The sequence below is a fragment of the Sander vitreus genome, chromosome 14, assembly GCF_031162955.1.
Source record: "Sander vitreus isolate 19-12246 chromosome 14, sanVit1, whole genome shotgun sequence".
In the NCBI taxonomy this organism is placed as follows: Eukaryota; Metazoa; Chordata; class Actinopteri; order Perciformes; family Percidae; genus Sander; species Sander vitreus.
Genome location: NC_135868.1, coordinates 7633528 through 7651156, shown reverse-complemented (window position 1 = coordinate 7651156; position 17629 = coordinate 7633528). Strand labels below are relative to the sequence as shown.

Genomic DNA, 17629 nt, shown 5'->3' with positions numbered 1-17629 from the left:
TCTTTTTAAATCACTTCATGTGTATATCTATCTAAAATGATTAATTTGTCCATCACAGAGCCATGCCAACGGGTCAGTATATTGTCCGTGTCAGTGTGGACGGTGTTCCCATTCCTGACAGCAATTTGTGCAGAGGGTGGTACAAATCATACCAGTGCAGCTTCTATGTAAGTTTGCAGCTAATGCAACACAAAGATGCCTTCATTTACAAGTTATTTGATACAGCAGTCAAGTTTGGATGGGTTTCTAACAGTCTTTTTCCATTTTCAATATAACTTTTTTTCAGCCTGTCTGGTATCGAACGCCTACTATCTACTCTCTGAGTCCAGTCAGTGGTCCCCCAGGTACAGTTCTTTATTTCTATAGCATGCACTTAATTTACAGAGTCCAGTTTGAACTTCATACTTTAATTTTTTACTTTTTGACCCCCTTCAAAATCACTGCAGGCACCTTGGTGACACTGCGAGGACGTATCTTCTCTGATGTGTATGGAAGCAACACTGACACAAGCTCCAATGGCCTCAACGTCAGATTTCTGAGGTATTGAAATAAAATAAAAACAGATACTTTAAAATGTTCACATTACTGTAAAGCATTTTGTCCCACCCAAGCATAATATTTTGTTTAGATGAGGGACATTTCTAACAGCTGTATGATGATATCCTGTCAATATCCTATAAAAGAAGACAGACTGATCCACTGATAAAGGCTAAAGAAACTAGTCTGAAATTCTTTAAAGATATTTTTTTGCATTGAAAACAGTTGAAATGATCTCAACCCACTGAGATTTAGTCACTTGCTTTATGAAAATGTAAGACTAAGAGTTACAGAAGAAGTACTGTATATTTGCTTGCTTGTTAACTACCAATTTCATGTAAATGTATATTGTTAAATGTAAACTAATAAATGAATGAATATGATCTTGTTTATTGCAGAGCCTACATGGGAGGGATGCCATGCGAGCTGCTTAAACCACAGTCAGATGAACTGTAAGTGGTTTGTCTAGATGTAGATTGCATTTAGAAATGAAATCACAGTAAAAACACGGCAAAATGCAATTTAATAAACATATTTAAGTTAAGATATGTCTCACAGCAACTTCAGCTGCAGATAAATATGTTGTGTGAAAATAAAATGATATAATACTAGGAAAAAATTGAATTACAGTATTAAAAGTTTTTCAAATATTTTCCAAAGTTATGGCCTACGACTGGACTCTGAAACTTCTCAGTGGGGATACATGAGCTGTAAAATGACGGGGACGTATGTTGGTAAGCTGGGTTTGTTCACAATTACAGCTGCTCTTTAAAATAAGGTCATTTTAAAACTTTACAAACTGTCCTTTAATAATTGTATTTTATTTTCCAACAGGGCATCACAACTTGAGTTACATTCTTGATAGCGACTATGGAAGGTGAAGCATTATTAAAACATTTGACTTCATGCTAACTCCAATTTCTGCATTTCTTTACATACATGCACCTTTGGTATTAGAAAGATTTCTAACCACAGGGTTTATTTAACCTTTCAAAGTGCAGCTAGATAAACTGAAGAATTCATAGATATTAGGCTCCTGAAGAGTTTGACTTCTCTGGTGATAAATTGTTTCACTCAACAACAATGTAATATTATGTGAACAACTGTAACAATAATCAATTACATTTCTTTAAAATTATTCAGGAGTTTGTCAGAAAAGAACCTGTACAGGGTTTCAGCTTTGGGCAAGCTCTCCATGTTTCAGACCTTTGCAGGTATGTTAGACAGAAAGCAATTTATTCACAATAAATTACTTTCTTTGTAGTATTTATTCCTATTACAGTGAAATGTTTGTTATGTCTCTTGTTCAGAAGTGACAGGAGTCTCCCCATCCATGGGCAGTGTCCTAGGTGGAACCCTGTTGACCATCTACGGCCGCTTCTTCGACCAAACCGATCGCCCAGCACGTGTTCTCGTTGGAGGTAATCAGGCTGGAAACTCACCAGCTGTAGCCAGTTTATAATACCATGACAACTTTTCAAATATTGTTTTCCACACAGTACAAAATGTTCGGCATGAACAGTTGAATGTGGTGCATCTCCATCAAAACAAAACCCGACACATTGTTGGGGCCTCAAGTCGTGCGATGGTGATAATCCTTTTTAAGACAAACAGACCATGCACATATTTTGAGACACAACAAACGAAAAAGAAAACCATAGAGTTGTCGCATGGCAGAGGAAAGAATGTCCCGAAAGCTTAGAGACACAACAGACTATGACAGACGAGCTGTCTTTCAAAAGACGTCATGAGTCATTCAACATGTTGGGATACAGTATGTGTTTGACAGCACAGTTAATCACTTTTCTTCTTGAATCCCTGCTCTTTGACACAATAATCATCTAAATGAAATCACTATTCTTCCACATTTTCACATTGCAAACATGATGAACTTTGATGAATTTCAAGGGCTTAGAAATGAATCAGAAATTAATATGAACCAAACGCAGAATGCAGAGCATACATTATCAAATGACCATATACCTATTTAAATAATTTACCTCATCAGATTTTTCAGACCGTGATGTCCACAACACTGACTAGATAATCAAAGTACTAATCAGATCATTTATGTTAACGCAGAACAACATTGAAAAGGGCATGCTGCAGCTCTTTGGGATAACTTGTCTTAGGCCGGTTACATACTGGATGCGTCGCGCGAGCGTGTCAGCTGCCTGTCCGTTTATATTTCGGCTCCCATGTTAACAGGTTAGAGCTTACACACTGCCTGCGTGACACGTGCGTCTCAGGCGCGGCTCCAGCAGCGCCGAAAACGCGTGCCTGCTAGAAATAGAACCGACGCCTATTTTTCACGCGACACTCAAGCGTGTTGGAAGCGTTTCCAGGCAAAATAGAATAGGAAAAGATGTTTATATGTCGTTTAGACACGAATACATATTAATAAATGACATGTTGATGTTTGAGGTTAGGTTAGGTTTTGATATAAATGCAGATATAAATGTAATAAAAATAAAAATAAAAAAAATCGATTTTCTAATATTGCACCTGTCAATACAGAACGAAATATTCTGTAGCCTATTTTGCCGTCAATACATTGTCTTTGCTGTAATCAAATCAGTATATATTTATGTTTAACATGGTATTTAATTTTATCAATGGGAAACATACATGTGTCCAGACAAGGCTAGCAGCAGCAGCACCGCGTCAGACACGTTTCTGGTGTGTAAAGACAGAAGAATCCACGCAGCAGCCACGCAGCTGACACGCAACAGAAACGCCACGCTTACGCCAAGCAGGCAGTGTGTAACCGGCCTTCGTCCATCGTGCCTTTGCTTCCATGCTTTAAAGTCAGACAACTTAAAAAAACATCCAAGTAAAACACTTTAGGGATTTCATCCAAATTTCATAGCATGCACAACACAGAAGAAATGAGATTCCCTTTCTACTTCTACCAGATCGTAGAGCTCACCTAATCTATTTTCTTCCTAAATATTTGTTTTTCTTCTTTTTTTAAAAATATTTTTAGGATCAATTTTTTTATTCTTTTTATATTTTTGAACATACAACATACAGAACAAACAAATACAATCAAACAAGAACCAAAACCCTCTCCCACCCCCCACCCTCTGCGGTCTCGAGGAAAACAGGAGGAAGGAAACCAAAACAAACCAATATACAAGAAAACAAAAATCACACCTTGCCTAGTCGCTCTCCTCTAATTCTTGTGGTGTTGAGGTCATTAGGACTGATACTTGTGCTGCTGCGTTTTTCCATAAGTCTATAGTCGTTGACTTGGCTTTGTTAATCCTTGCTGTAGAGAGTTCAAGCATAACTATGTCTAGGAAGTACTCCAACCACTGTTTTATACAAAGTGAGTGTGGGGGTGGGGGGGGGAAGCCAGCGTTGAGCTATCATTTTCTTGGTTGCGGTTGAATCGGCTAGCCAAATTTTCTTCTGTCTCCCAAGCAGGTGTAATTTAGAGTCGTCATTAAGAAACAAAACAATCGGGTCAGTAGGAATTCGACATCCTATCACATCAGATATTATTGATGTTGTTTTATTCCAGAACTCATGCACCTGTTCACACTCCCAGACCATGTGTAGGAAAGTTCCAGTTTGTTCAGGTAGACAGAATGTGCAATAGGGAGTAGGAATGACTTTAGAGACGTATCTCTTCTGAGGTGTCCAATATGTCTTATGGCATATGTTGAAGTGGATCTGCTGGTGATTTGGGTTCTTGGAACAGTGGGAAATGTTGTCCCAAACTGTCTCTCAATTAATTGCGTTCCCCTCAGGGCTCAGCTCTCACTCCCATGTCTTTACTATTGGGAGTTCTCCTACGGATACTTGCATCAGTTTAGCATAAATCTTGGACACTAATCCTCTCACAGGAGAATCAACAAGCCATTTAATTGGGTGCACCTCAAGACTGTTCCTGAATATTTGTATATTTTTATATATATTTTTCTCAACATCAATGAAGTATGATAGAAGAAGTGTAACAGCAGCCAAAGGAGGAAAAAACATGCAAAGTATACACAATATGCATTATGAGCATCTACCAGTGGTTCCGAATCTTTTTGACCCTTTTAAAGTAAAGCAATATCTACTTGTAAACTGTTGTTACTGGTTGCGTACTGTATGTCGACTGGTTGTGACCAAAGAAAGATTTATTTCTTTATTTTTCGAGGCCCGGAAAGGTAAACATTTTAAAATAATTCACTAGAAAATAGGGGAAAATTATTTTGTGTTGCAAAATTATTTTCTATTCTGGTTCCTGTCCTGTCAATCATCTTCTGACCCTCAGTTTGGAAACCACTGATGCACCATTCGCAAAATTAAGCACTGACAAACATAACTATAACTATACTAACTGTAACTTGTAACTATAAAGTGTATCATAAAACAAAATATCAGAAATAAAGTGATGAAATTGCAATAACTGGTGGTAATGGAACAATGCAACCAAGGTACATTAACATGCTTTTATCTTCAGTTCATTGTAAAGAAATGCATCACCCTAAAATCTAATTTCTGTTTTTTTCCACACATACAAAGTTTCAGCCGTGTTTCAGCTGACAATTAGTACATTTTTACTTTGCGGTTAACTATTCCCTTCAGTGAAGCCTGTGCTATTGTGTTTTTGTATGTTGCTTTCAATCACTGATTTTTCTTCAGGCCTGTCTTGTGAAATCAAGAGTGTGTCCGATGACAGAATTACTTGCAGAACCACCAAACACGAGATGAACAACAAAGCGACAGTCTACCCAGGTGAGGACACACCTCTTCTTCTTTTTCTGTCCTTTTGTCTTTTAATGTGATGAGACCAACCCTTGTCTTTATTTCTGTGCTGTGTCATTATCTGAACAAAGCATTAACACCGGTTCACATCTCGATCACCGGAATAATTTAAAGCATCTGTCCGGCTTGTCAACAGTTGTCTTGAAGATGACGATCTCATGCCATCACTTGTCGCTTGTCACAGTCACCACACTTTGAAGTGCTGTGTACTGTAACAAGATGTTATCTGACTGTGATAAAGGCACATATTTTTGATCATACATCATACAAAAAAACTCTCATAGAGCTGATGGCAACAGCAGATACGGGCACTAGTTTTTACAACTGTTTGCATCACGATTCATGTGCAACAAAAACAAGATCAACTTTAAAAGCCATCTTAGCTGTTTGAGATCAAAAAGTAAGAGCATAAATGCGAGTAGAGTAAGAAGAGAACGTTTCGGAAAAGCTCTCTCTCCTGAGTGCCCTGTAGGATTCAAACGTATTTATTTGAAGTATGCAGCATGCAAAAGAGGTACAAGCTTATGTTAATCTTGGAGTCTGCAAACAATGTTTAATTGCAAAAGAAGCAAAAGGTACTTTGATTATATGGATATATGTAACATTAATTCCTTGTGTGGTTATTTATACTGTCTAAGAGTTACACAGTTTGTCACCCATCAGGTGAATATCAGGAATTTATGATTAAAGATGCAACTAACAATTCGTTTTGCATGTGATTACTCTGCTGATTATATTCTCGATTGATTCATGAATAGCTTCTTGTATAAAATGTCAGAAAATAGTGACAAAATGGCCATTATAATTTATCAGAGAACCCTGTCTTTTAAAAGTTGCATTTTGTCCAACCAACAGTTCAAAACCCAAAGATATTCAGTTTACTATCATATATTCAAAGAAAAGCAGCAAATTCTCACATTTCAGCAGCTGAAATCCATGAATGTTTAGCGTCTTTACTTCAAAAATGACTAATCTCTGAAAATAGATTATCAAACAGTTGCTGTTTAATTTTCTGTTGGTGGGATTAATCGACTAATCTTTTCCATTTTTTCACATGCACATCTTGTAAATCCAGGTGGAAGAGGCTTGAAAGATGGAGGTGTGGAATGAGACAAGACCACAATACGTGACGGACATTTGGAGCTACAACGAGAACACAACTGGATACTGGACACAGTGGATCGGCTCCATGCCCCACGTCTTAGCTTTGGAAATTGATCATTTCAGCTCACGATCCAGTGGCTTCCTTGTACCTCCAGCCAGCGCCAACTACACAATATACCTCAACTGTGATGACCGATGTGAGCTCTACCTCAGCAACTCCAGTCGCCCAGAAGACAAGGTATGAACAGGGTTTAGTTCAACATGAATCACACCTGTTATCATCTGAGTTATTGAAAAGAAAGCATGCTATCCATTTGAAACTAGTCAAAGATACTTAGGTAATTTAGATTTATTGTTTTGTGAGAAAATCCCTTTATTTTCCCTGCTTGTTTTTTTTTTCCCACAACCTCCACTTCAGGTTAAAGTTGCATACCAGACAAGTTTTGTCACAGATTTCATGCAAAGGGAATCACAAAAGTCTAAGGTATTGGCTCTGGAGGAAGGAAAACCGTAAGTAGGCCTACATGACTGTAATGGCCCGTGAAAGACTAATCATAAATAGAAAACACACCATATTCATCTTAGCTGTAAACTTAGTTTCTCTTGAAAATAATTTAAAAACTATTTTTCCTGTAGCTACTACATTGAAATACTTCATCAGGAATATGCCGGTGCAGCTAGTGTCAACCTCGCAATTTACCAAGAGGACAGTTCCTTTACAGAAGACCAGACAGACGATGCTGTCAATGAGGTTCAGGATATTGAGATTAAATATGACGTGTTCGATGAGGAACAGGTATGTAGTTGCAAACCTTTAGTTTTATTTTGTGAAACACAGCGCATCCCAGATTATCTGCTCACCTCCCCTTAAAAGAATTTTCTTGTTGAGTTAGATGAGAAGATCAACACCACTCTCTCTGTATCTGTTCGCTCAATATGAAGCTACAGCCAGAAGACTGTTAGCTTAGCTTAGCTTAAAGACTGGAAAGGGGGAAAGCTAGCTGGCTCTATCCAAGAAAGTCACTGCTCCTGGTCAGGAAATAGTGCAACACATAACATGTTAATAAGTGAGCTGGTGGTACTGTACGTGTAGCATTTTAACAGAGCAAGCTAGCTGTTTCTTCTTGTTTCCAGGCTTTATGCTAACACTGTCTCCTAGCTCCAGCCTTATATTAAACATGATATTAAAGTGATATCAATATTCTTATTTCACAAAATGTTGAACTAAACAAAACAGATTTTATATTTTTACACCTCTCTAGTTTCCAATTGTCATTATTACTAAGTAGGCCTAATACAGTACACTGAAATGAATTTGTATGCCCTTTAAAATCCACCTTTAAACATTTCTGTTAAAAGCAACTAATGACAATTTAGCTTTAACTGGTTTCTGTCAGTGCTCTAATAAGTTAGGCCTTTTTCCATCCTTCTTTCGGGTTGTTTCGAGCTTTCCAGTTCTATTTTTCGGAGGCAGAGATAGAAATGTCTGTAGTCACAGCAATACAACCAGACGTTATTGCATTTTAAGCAAAGGATGCAGCTCCCTGACAGGAAACGTTTGTGTTTTCTGGCTGTTACAATGCTAGCATTATTGCCTGAACTATTGTTCTCCTCATGGTTGTTTGTTAAAAGTCATTTTGGAGAATGTAGGAAATCACAAAATGAGATAAAAGTAAATGTAGCAGGTAGAGGGAAGGTGGGTACAACAAAACTGTCAATTGTCTTCCTCTTCTGAAGGAATTATTTTTCTGCATGGGAGTTCAGTGTCCACCTCTTTTCCACCTCTGTACCTCACCTTTGCGTATTATCACTGTTACCCAGGTGGTAACCTTTGGCTCCTGGCCCAGAAATGTCACTGCAGTTAAAGAGGTCCAGAAGGTTACCATCAGCAGCAGCTGTGACAGCTATCTTTGTGGGAGCACCTTCTTCAGCCTCGGCTACGAAAATGCAATGACAGGTAATTTGTTTTACAATAGATTCATTTAAATCTTGCATATGTATCTTACACATTGATTACCTTAAAATATCACAACTGCATATGTTTAGCATTATAGCCACCAAAGAAACCCTAAACTTGTTGCTTTAATCTAATGAAACCACAGGACAGCATATACCAGTCATTATGTTTGTTTATAAGCTTTGTCTTTTTCCTTTTTTTTAGGACCAATTCCTGTCAGCGCCTCAGCAGCTATAGTGGAAGCATCCTTAAACAGCCTTTGGTCCATCAAACCCGATAAAGTCCAGGTCACCAAACAGGTCGATAGCCAAGAATCTCAATACACCGTCACATTCGATTCTGACAGAGGTATGAAGAGACAGACAAGTAGCTAGTGGTTGTTACACTTCATTCACATGCATTTATGTAACCGACCATTATACTATATGGTATCTGCGTACCTCATTGTATTTGTAGTTTTAGCAGCCAAAGTGCAATAAATAAATAAATTGATCATCTGAATTTTTCTTTGACTGTAGGGGATTTCAAACCTCTTCACTGCAAGGTTTTTGGCTCCGACACTAACATCACTGTTGCTGAGGTTACAAAGGGGCGAAGCAGCATGAAGACCTTCACTCTGCTCTGGGGGGGAATCCCTACAAAGCCCATCGCCTTCAATGCAACTGAGTCTGAGGTCTGTTGTGTTTCTCTTGGTGCGCAGATTCAGCATCTACAAGCCTAATTCTGTGATTCAGTGTAAATGGGACAAATCTTGAAATAATGACTTAATAATATCTTATTTCATTTCTTATTTTGGACTGAAGTTATTGCAGATGTCACAGCCTTTACTGTGTAATAACCTGATACTTAAATACTACGCAATACTAAAATCCAGCTTGTGTGATTGTGAACAGGTGCAGTCGGCTCTGGTGGACATGATGAAACCTAAGTGTCCTGATGAGATCCTGACCACTGAAGGGACTAATGTGAAATACTTCAAAGACTTTGAAAATGACAACTCTCAGGTCAGTAAGAACAAAAAAACGGACATATTTTGTCCTGACTGTCTGTAATCGTAAAAGTTAGCGAGACAACAAACAAATATGGAGACATGCATGTGTATGTTGAGTTCATACATTGAAATACTAACATATGAAAAGCATTTCCTGTGTCCATGCTTTTCAAAACTGACTTACTTAATGGATACCTTTTCACTAATTTTACATCTTTGAATTAGCTCATAGACCATAAATCCTTGAAGAGTATCGGATTTTGAATTCTCACAGTTTTCTGATTTCTTGCACTCACCAGTTCAATAGTGCTGAGGAAGGGACTCCAGTGAAAAACGCTTTCTGTGGCCTGTGGTCGCTGAAGAACGCAGAAGTTCTTTTCAAGGACAGTTACACCAAAGAGTCTGGTGTAAGCTACGGACCAGTTTCTTTGGACAAGTTTCCCACGGTAAAACACACAACTGCTTTTTCTATTGTTCATATTGTAGAGCTGGTTAGAAATTATACTGTAATGGATGCAATCAAGAAAGTAGTTGATAAATGTACTAAAACATGCTGGTAATTCAATTGTTGCTCATACTGCCTCTAAAAGAGAACTCAGCTGTCACTTGCTCTTCATTGTTTTCCATTCCTTTCCCTGCAGCTTTGCTTTGCATACAAGGGAATGTTGAAGGATGAAGTTGGAATGAAGTTCACTTATCTCGACAGCCAAGGCAAAACCCAGACAGAGACGGCAAACATCAACACTCTCTTCACCAAGGACCAAGGGTCAGTAAATTCCTCAAAGTCCTTTTAATTTGTCAGATATATGCAAACTTTTCAGCAAAGATTTTGCTGCTTATAAAGGTGATTATTTATTGACAGATGGAGTTACAAATGCATGGATCTGCAGAGTTCCCTGCAGACAGAATACATAGGAAGCAGTTACAGTCTGCAGGAGTTTTACCTCTACAAAGACGTCTCTGGTGCAGATTTCTATGTGGATGCCGTTTACATCGGAAAGACACCCACCACAGATGATGAAAATGGTAAAGAGCTTGATAGTAGTTTTGATTTTGGGTTGCCATTATTTAATGTCAAACCCAACTGTTGTTCAGAAGTGCAATCAGACTATATTCTAATATTTTTCCGCATATTTCTTTGAACGATTCAACATTGTAGAGCATTGTATTCAATTTTATGTAACACTAGGACTGTGCAGATGCTGCTCACTAATACTGAGACTTAGATGGTCAGCAGCTTATTTTATTCCTCTGCATTGTTTTATTACAGCTGTTCCCCAGAAGAGAAGGCCTCCACCCTTTGAAAGCTCTGGTCGTTCCTTCGAGGTGATCGCTGTTAGCAAAGCCACATCAACTGCTTCACAGATCAGCTACACGATCAAAGCCACACCACTTGAATGTGCCTTTGATTTCCCACTAATAGGAGTTGGCTTCTTGGAGGTAACTGATTAATTGAATTTATGTACATGAACAATGTCATATTGATATATATCCTTCTTTTGGGCAGCAGTGTAGACTGCAGGAGAACACAGATTTACTGTCTTTATAGTTTAGGTTCATTTTCATTTTTAGAGCCAGGAAACCCCAAATTGGGCAAAGGTGTGGAGCTTTGGGTGAAGTTGAAGTGAAGTATGAAAGGAGCAACCACCAGACACAGTTAATCAGACACTCCCCAAAACACAAACACCCCCTTGAGCATTAATAGTTTCCTAATGGGACAATATTTTTTAAAATTGTCACTAGCACAAGTATTAAAGTTTTGTTTTTTAGCTGTTAAGATCTGCAGGATTTTAATGTAAAATGTGACCGATGACCGGTCTGGCCCTAAAAGACCAGACTTAATCTGACTCCAATTCTATGGTCACTACACCCTGACAAGTGTTCGTTTACTGGAAGATCAGAGAAATAAAACTCAGGATTCGGAATAAGACTCAGGATTCGTTCAGTTAAAGTTAATAACAAACTTTAGTGAAGAATGATATTGCAGAATACAAGAGCGTATGCATACGGATCAGATACTATACAGATCTATCTTTCACCTATCAATCAGTCAAAGATTCCCCCAGTATCTGGTCCCTCTAAGTTAAAAAACTGTCTTATTTATTCACTTCCATCCCATCCTCTGGTTGTGCTGTCATCAATTGGATACAGTCCAGATCTTCTGGCTCCAGCCGGCTCCTAACGATTTGTAACACACTGTATGAAAACATGACCTTGACTTCTCCCATTCTCAGCACAAAAGAGACAAGTCGCTATTGTTGGATTTGAACACCTGTGTGTTTTAATCTCCTGCAAACTTTAAGGAGTTTCATGAGAGCCAGGTCATTTCCATACTTTATGTCACAAATCCCGCGCTTGCAAAACATTGCTCCATTGTTGCCTCCGTTTTCCCCCCGATCAGAGAAGTCCTTTTTTTCAGGCAATATCTCACACTCTTATCACTTTAAAACTAGATGGCCTCTCATAACCCAGAGAAGTGGAGGCAACAAGGTCAGCTTCATGAACTCTGAAACCTCTTCTTAACACTTTCTCAAAATATATTCTAACAGATCCTAACGAGTGTTGAGTTATGTAAATGAGATAAGATGGGGCTTTCCCATTTACTTCAGTACAGTCAGTCTTTTGGAGCAACAATGTGGACTCTCTAAATCTGCCAGGCTTGTGTTTTTTGGGAAATAAAATCCACACAAAGGAAAGGTTGTGTTCCAGAAATCAAGTTGAGTCTTTCTGCTAGAATGCAATTTTACGTAGTAATGTAGTACGTAGTAGTAGTACGTAGTAGTGTTTAAGGGAACAGCTCCAACAGTGGGACTCATAAAAACAGAGGAAATGTATTGTAGCCCACAGCCATGTGATATAACCTACAGAGAGGCGCCACAATGATCATTTATGTGTCTCATTCCTCATCATGCTGTACAGTCATCATTTGCCTAACAGATTGCAGCGGAAGCACTGACCGACTGCTGTATAAGGATTGACACGAAAAGTGTGACTGCACGGTATAGTGTCTGTTCAACTAAATCAACAGTTAATCTGACATGAATCCATCATTACCTCATTCTGCAGTATCTGTTATGATTTTAAAAACCTTTTGCCTCTACAGTTTGGCTTTTTATGTAGATGCCACTGTCCATCAAAAATGTAAATTCAAAAATGTATCCAAAAACAGGGTTATAGCAGGGACCTTTGCTGTATACACATACAAAAAAACTCACCAAGAAAATACACATAAAACTGCTTAAAAAACAAACAAGTACTACCGGTGACACCAGATCATTCAAGACTGCATGGCTGATCCCTCTTTAAAAGAAGTTTCAACCTGATCTTATTCATGATCCATCTTGAGTTAGAAGTTCCAAATATTAATCACAGAGAAAGATGTCTGTCCAATTACACCAAGGATATCATTTTGGAAAAAATGCTTGTTTCAGTCTTATAGTACGGTAATGTTAAAAGCAGCACATCCTAATTAGGATTGTGACAAGATGCTTGAGGATTAGAACAATTATCTTTTTAATCCTGTTTTTTCCCACTTGTATATTTTTATAGATGTCCAACAGCAGCGAGGACATGGCTGAGTACAGAGAAGGAGCAGCCACCGTCAGCATCACTCGCCCTCACAGGGCCACCCCTCCTCTGAACGGCACCTTTGATGTGAGGATTTATGGAGGCCGAGCTGAAGGTAGATCAGATGGGAATGTGTAGTATTTGCATTGTAACAACTCTCACTGTCCTGTCTGAATGCACGTTGTTCCACAGATAGGATCACCTGAAAGGTTGTGACCCAAGTTGGACCACTGACTTTTAAGCTACCTGTATGCAGTAATGAGAAACCAATGTTAACAGAAAATGAATAGTATGCAGGAGATGTTTTGGCCAGTTCCCAAGGTTCCTTGATTCACACACAATCTCTCCTCCTGTCAGCTACTGTACTGTGGAAACGTACACAAAACAAAGAAAGAGAGAGCCAGAGCAATGACTCAGGAAACGTTGGCTCTATAAAGCTATATCTGAGAAATGAAACACAGTGTTTATTAACTCAGAACTGATTAAAGGAGAGGTATCTCTCACGTCTCTTGACATTTCAAGTAACCACATCATGCCTACAGCATAAAATACATCCATGAAGTTTTAGCTTCAGTGATTCCTTTACCACTGTGTCTTTCTTTCCCACCTAAATGTAAACAAGTTGCTTTGAATGTTGCATAATTTTCTGCTCATGAGCTACTGCTCCCAATGGAATAATATCCCCTTATTTATTGTAGTTCTTCTTTGTGATACTGGTCAAAAACCATACTGACATCTCGTAGTTTTGCAGTCCGTACATAGTTCAGATATGTTGCAAAAAGACAGTTGTAGTAGATGTAATTAAGACTTAAGCCCGACATATATCACTCCACATGTCTGCATGCAGCACTATATTTCTACATACATGCAGTACTGCTTATGTGACAGTTGCCTTTGCAGGGATGTGTCTTCACACAACCAGTGTTTGTTCTCAGGTCTGCCAGTGGACATCAGTGAGAAGGATCTGAAGTACGCTCTGGAGGGAATCGCAGGGATGGGTCAGGTCAGCGTTACATGGCAGGGGAAGCTGCAGACACCCCAAGTGGACGGTTAAGTGGCTCACCAAACCTGGAAACCAGCCTCTGATCCAGGTCAGACTCTTATTTCATCATTATTTTGTTGATGTGTTTTTGTTAACATTGGTGCATTGCCCAAAACACTTTGATACTAAAAAAGTATTTTCATTATTGTATGTGCAGTAGTAGCTGAAGCAGCAGTCTTAGTAACAATATGCCATAAATATTCATCCCATATGTGTGTTTAATATATGTTCTTGAGTCTTTCTATCTACCAAACTTTAGTCTTAAATCCATTCTAATATGAGCCAGATATGGCTAATGTTTCCTTGAAAAGCTTGATATCATTTCAAAATGTTATGATCTTGACAATGTCTGTTATTGGCAGCTGATTGGTGCTGCATAGCACTGTTTACTTTTTGTGTCTCTAATTTTACCTTATTTAATTTATAGCTACATATATATATTTTAAATGACTCTGCTATAGCTTCTTGATCTCTGTTGTCACATCTGTTTCACTTCTGTTGATATTTGTATAGGTAAATAATAAAACTAGTAGCATGAGTAACAGCAGTATACTGTAGCTACAGAAGCAGCACTAATAGTATCAGTTGTAGTAGTAATACAGTAACTATGGTGTTGCTAGTAGATTTATCAGCAGTATTCACTTGTACTGAATGTCTTGTTGAACCTACAGGCATAAAGAAAACCACAGCTTGAGTCCTGATTGTGATGTATTCCCATTACAGGTTGACGGCTTATCGGTTGTTGGGAAGAATGCAGTTGTTTCAACAAATGAGAAGAAAAAGGGAGGATTGTTGAGGCGCAGCATGACAGGAGATTTCTTTCGTGTCTGGGAAACCAAACCACAGGTACAACCATGATTCAAAAAGCACATTTGGTTTTGGGTTTTAGCATTATCTGTCTGTCAAATGTCTGCCAAAATGTTTAGGCCACTGGTGATTAGTTGGTGTGTTTGCTTATTATAAATCTTGTAGAGCATAAGTCTTATTTTTGTCTGTAGTTTTGCATAATGTAGATGTATTTGTTTATTTCGTGCCTCCAGGCAGGACTGTATTCAAATGACTGACAGCTACCGCCCTCTATTATCCTATTGTTATGACTTTAGTAGCAATAATTTTACAGTTAGTGGTTGTTCCTACACATTGTGTCATTTTCATGTTGTAAAACATTTTCCTAAACTCAACATTTTTAATGAGGAGTTTTGCTGTTTGCTCATGCTGTTTGCAGGTGGAGGTTTACATCAACGGCATTCCCTCAAAGTGTTCTGGTGACTGTGGGTTTGAATGGTCTGAAGACAAGACTCCAATTGTGACTGGAATCAGCCCATCTCAAGGTTTAATATTATTTGTTTACTTAACATAAAGCCTTAATGGCTATTGGTTGAGTTTTATGGCCAATATAAACGACCAATTTCCGTTCTTCTAAATCAAAACAAAATGTTGAGGGACGATTAAAAGATTTAATGAATTGTCAGCTTTTGTAGAAAAAAAACATAAAAATTTCAGGCTTCATACAGTATTTTACAGTATCACATAGCATCACATACATCATTACATACAGTGTAGTATCTATAGTTAAATATCACTATTTTTTCACTTTTTCAGGGTCTAATGGCCTGGGGACTCTGTTGACTGTCACTGGAACTGGCTTCGGTAGTGAAAACGCCTCCATCATTGTGGGAAAGACTCAATGCCTTGTTGAACAGATCACCGGTATGTAAGAAGTTTTAAGTGAAGACTGTACCTTGTTGGTAGATGTGTCGGCTGTTTATTATTTAGTGGAAGGAGTTTAACCAGATTATGTCAACTGTGTTTCAGCTACCACTCAGGTGTGCAGACTGGGCAGCGCCAGTGCTGGTTCTTACCCCGTGTTCATCAGCTTTCCCTCTCTGGGTGATTCACGCTCCACAGGAGGCAACATCTTCCACTTCACCTACCAGCTCATTGTTTCCTCTTTCTCCCCGCTCTCTGGAAGCGTGGCAGGTAAGACATTACTCAAACACATCTGTATAATGGCTGCAGTAAAGTATCCTATTATTTATTTATCACAAAATCAAAAGCAGAATCCCTTTCTCTATAATACAATAATATATAACCATTATCTTGTCTTATATTTTTCTTAGGAGGCACGCTGCTGACAGTGAGAGGTTTCGGCTTCAGCCAGAACAGCACAGTTACTGTCGGCAGTGATGAGTGCACCGTGGTTCATGCCAGTGACACTGAGCTGAAATGCAGAACGCCGGCAGTAAGTATTCAGACTGCAAACTACTGCTTTTATGGATGTTATTTTCCTGCAGTATCTAAATCTCAAAGAGCTGCAGTACAGGGCACTTACTATACACTTTTATATGTCAGTAAAATTGATAAAACATCAGTGTGCAAAATCTTTATTTATCATAAGTAGATTAACTTATGTAGCTCACTCATTTTAATATGAATACTGAGTAAATTACATTTTGCGGCTTTTTAAAAGCAATGTATGTACATATTTTTGTTGAACACAAGTGCCAATTACTGACAAATGGTACATAAGAAAATGTAATGGTGTTGATTGGGAGGGTTTTATTGAATATGAATTTAACTGACACACACATACTATAAATTCTTTGCAAATTCTGCACTCAACCCATTCAGCCTCTTTTTACTTATTAACAGTTATTTTGTATGTATATATTTGTTTTTCTGTATTTATTGTCTACTTCATAGTCATGTTTAATGTGTTTGTTTGTTTGCTTGTTTATGTATGCAACTTTCACCAAGGCAAATTCCACGTAAGTGTACTTATTGTGGCAATAAACCCTTTTCTGATTCTAATTCTGAACTTTTTTAAAGTAGAAGATTGTGTTGTGTTTATGTTGAGCCAGATCTCTGAATTAGTCACTTATTTTACTTATTTCTCAATAAATAAATGCTTATATTGCTTGTTTCAGGGGACTGCAGGATCCCAGATCATCACAGTGATGGTGGGAAACATGAGTCGGACAGCTGGAAGCTCCTTCACATACGATACTAATCTTACAGCCCAGATCTCAAACCTCAGTCCCCACACCACCACTGTGATTGGTGAGTTGGGTGTCAACTGTATATATGCATGTGATAACCTTTCAGTGAGGTAGGGTCATTATAAAGCGTTACTGAGATGCGTAATCCCAGAGGGGAAGTTTAATGGGAAGGATTTGTTTTGTCCTGAAATGTCAATAGAAATCTGTCAGTGAATGCAACAGACACAATATATCGTCTGTTTTCCCTTTGTTTATGAAAAGAAAAGGGTTAGATATGTATTCATTGTATTTCAATGCCTCATAACAATTCCCATCTTTTTTCCCCCCCCACATAACAAACCACTTCGTTATCTATGGGCATCGTACATTTATCTATTAGTGAATTAGTTGATTGAAATGTCATCTGAATTAAAGAGAAATGCATATGGAGCCAGAGTGTGCAACACTTTTTTCCTACTTTCAGTGAAACCAAATATCTATACTATGCCTTTCCTACCATAATACACAGTAGGAAAGGCAAAGACATTTCTCAGATACAAGACATTACACAGGTACTCTCGCATATATATAGGCATAATAGTCAACACAAATGGAATGTTATTATGTGTCATGGAACACTGCGCTCCCCAACTCGTGAAAGGTCGGATTTGCTCCATCTTTTGATGATAAGT

General features: G+C 38.3%; 1 protein-coding gene across 1 annotated transcript in view; it reads left to right on the top strand.

The window, feature by feature from the left end:
- Nucleotides 1–17629, top strand: part of LOC144529271 (fibrocystin-L-like) — a 63291-nt gene that overhangs the window by 1442 nt on the left and 44220 nt on the right. Inside the window, 30 exon segments of the mRNA XM_078268268.1 lie at nucleotides 59–167; nucleotides 287–344; nucleotides 447–540; nucleotides 936–989; nucleotides 1198–1271; nucleotides 1372–1414; nucleotides 1681–1751; nucleotides 1848–1958; nucleotides 5176–5268; nucleotides 6374–6387; nucleotides 6389–6640; nucleotides 6821–6912; nucleotides 7039–7198; nucleotides 8224–8359; nucleotides 8564–8707; nucleotides 8878–9032; nucleotides 9253–9363; nucleotides 9650–9796; nucleotides 9992–10116; nucleotides 10213–10376; nucleotides 10621–10790; nucleotides 12900–13032; nucleotides 13853–13929; nucleotides 13931–14008; nucleotides 14683–14805; nucleotides 15185–15290; nucleotides 15562–15669; nucleotides 15775–15939; nucleotides 16080–16201; nucleotides 16887–17019. Coding sequence (XP_078124394.1) covers nucleotides 59–167; nucleotides 287–344; nucleotides 447–540; nucleotides 936–989; nucleotides 1198–1271; nucleotides 1372–1414; nucleotides 1681–1751; nucleotides 1848–1958; nucleotides 5176–5268; nucleotides 6374–6387; nucleotides 6389–6640; nucleotides 6821–6912; nucleotides 7039–7198; nucleotides 8224–8359; nucleotides 8564–8707; nucleotides 8878–9032; nucleotides 9253–9363; nucleotides 9650–9796; nucleotides 9992–10116; nucleotides 10213–10376; nucleotides 10621–10790; nucleotides 12900–13032; nucleotides 13853–13929; nucleotides 13931–14008; nucleotides 14683–14805; nucleotides 15185–15290; nucleotides 15562–15669; nucleotides 15775–15939; nucleotides 16080–16201; nucleotides 16887–17019 — 3422 coding nt within the window.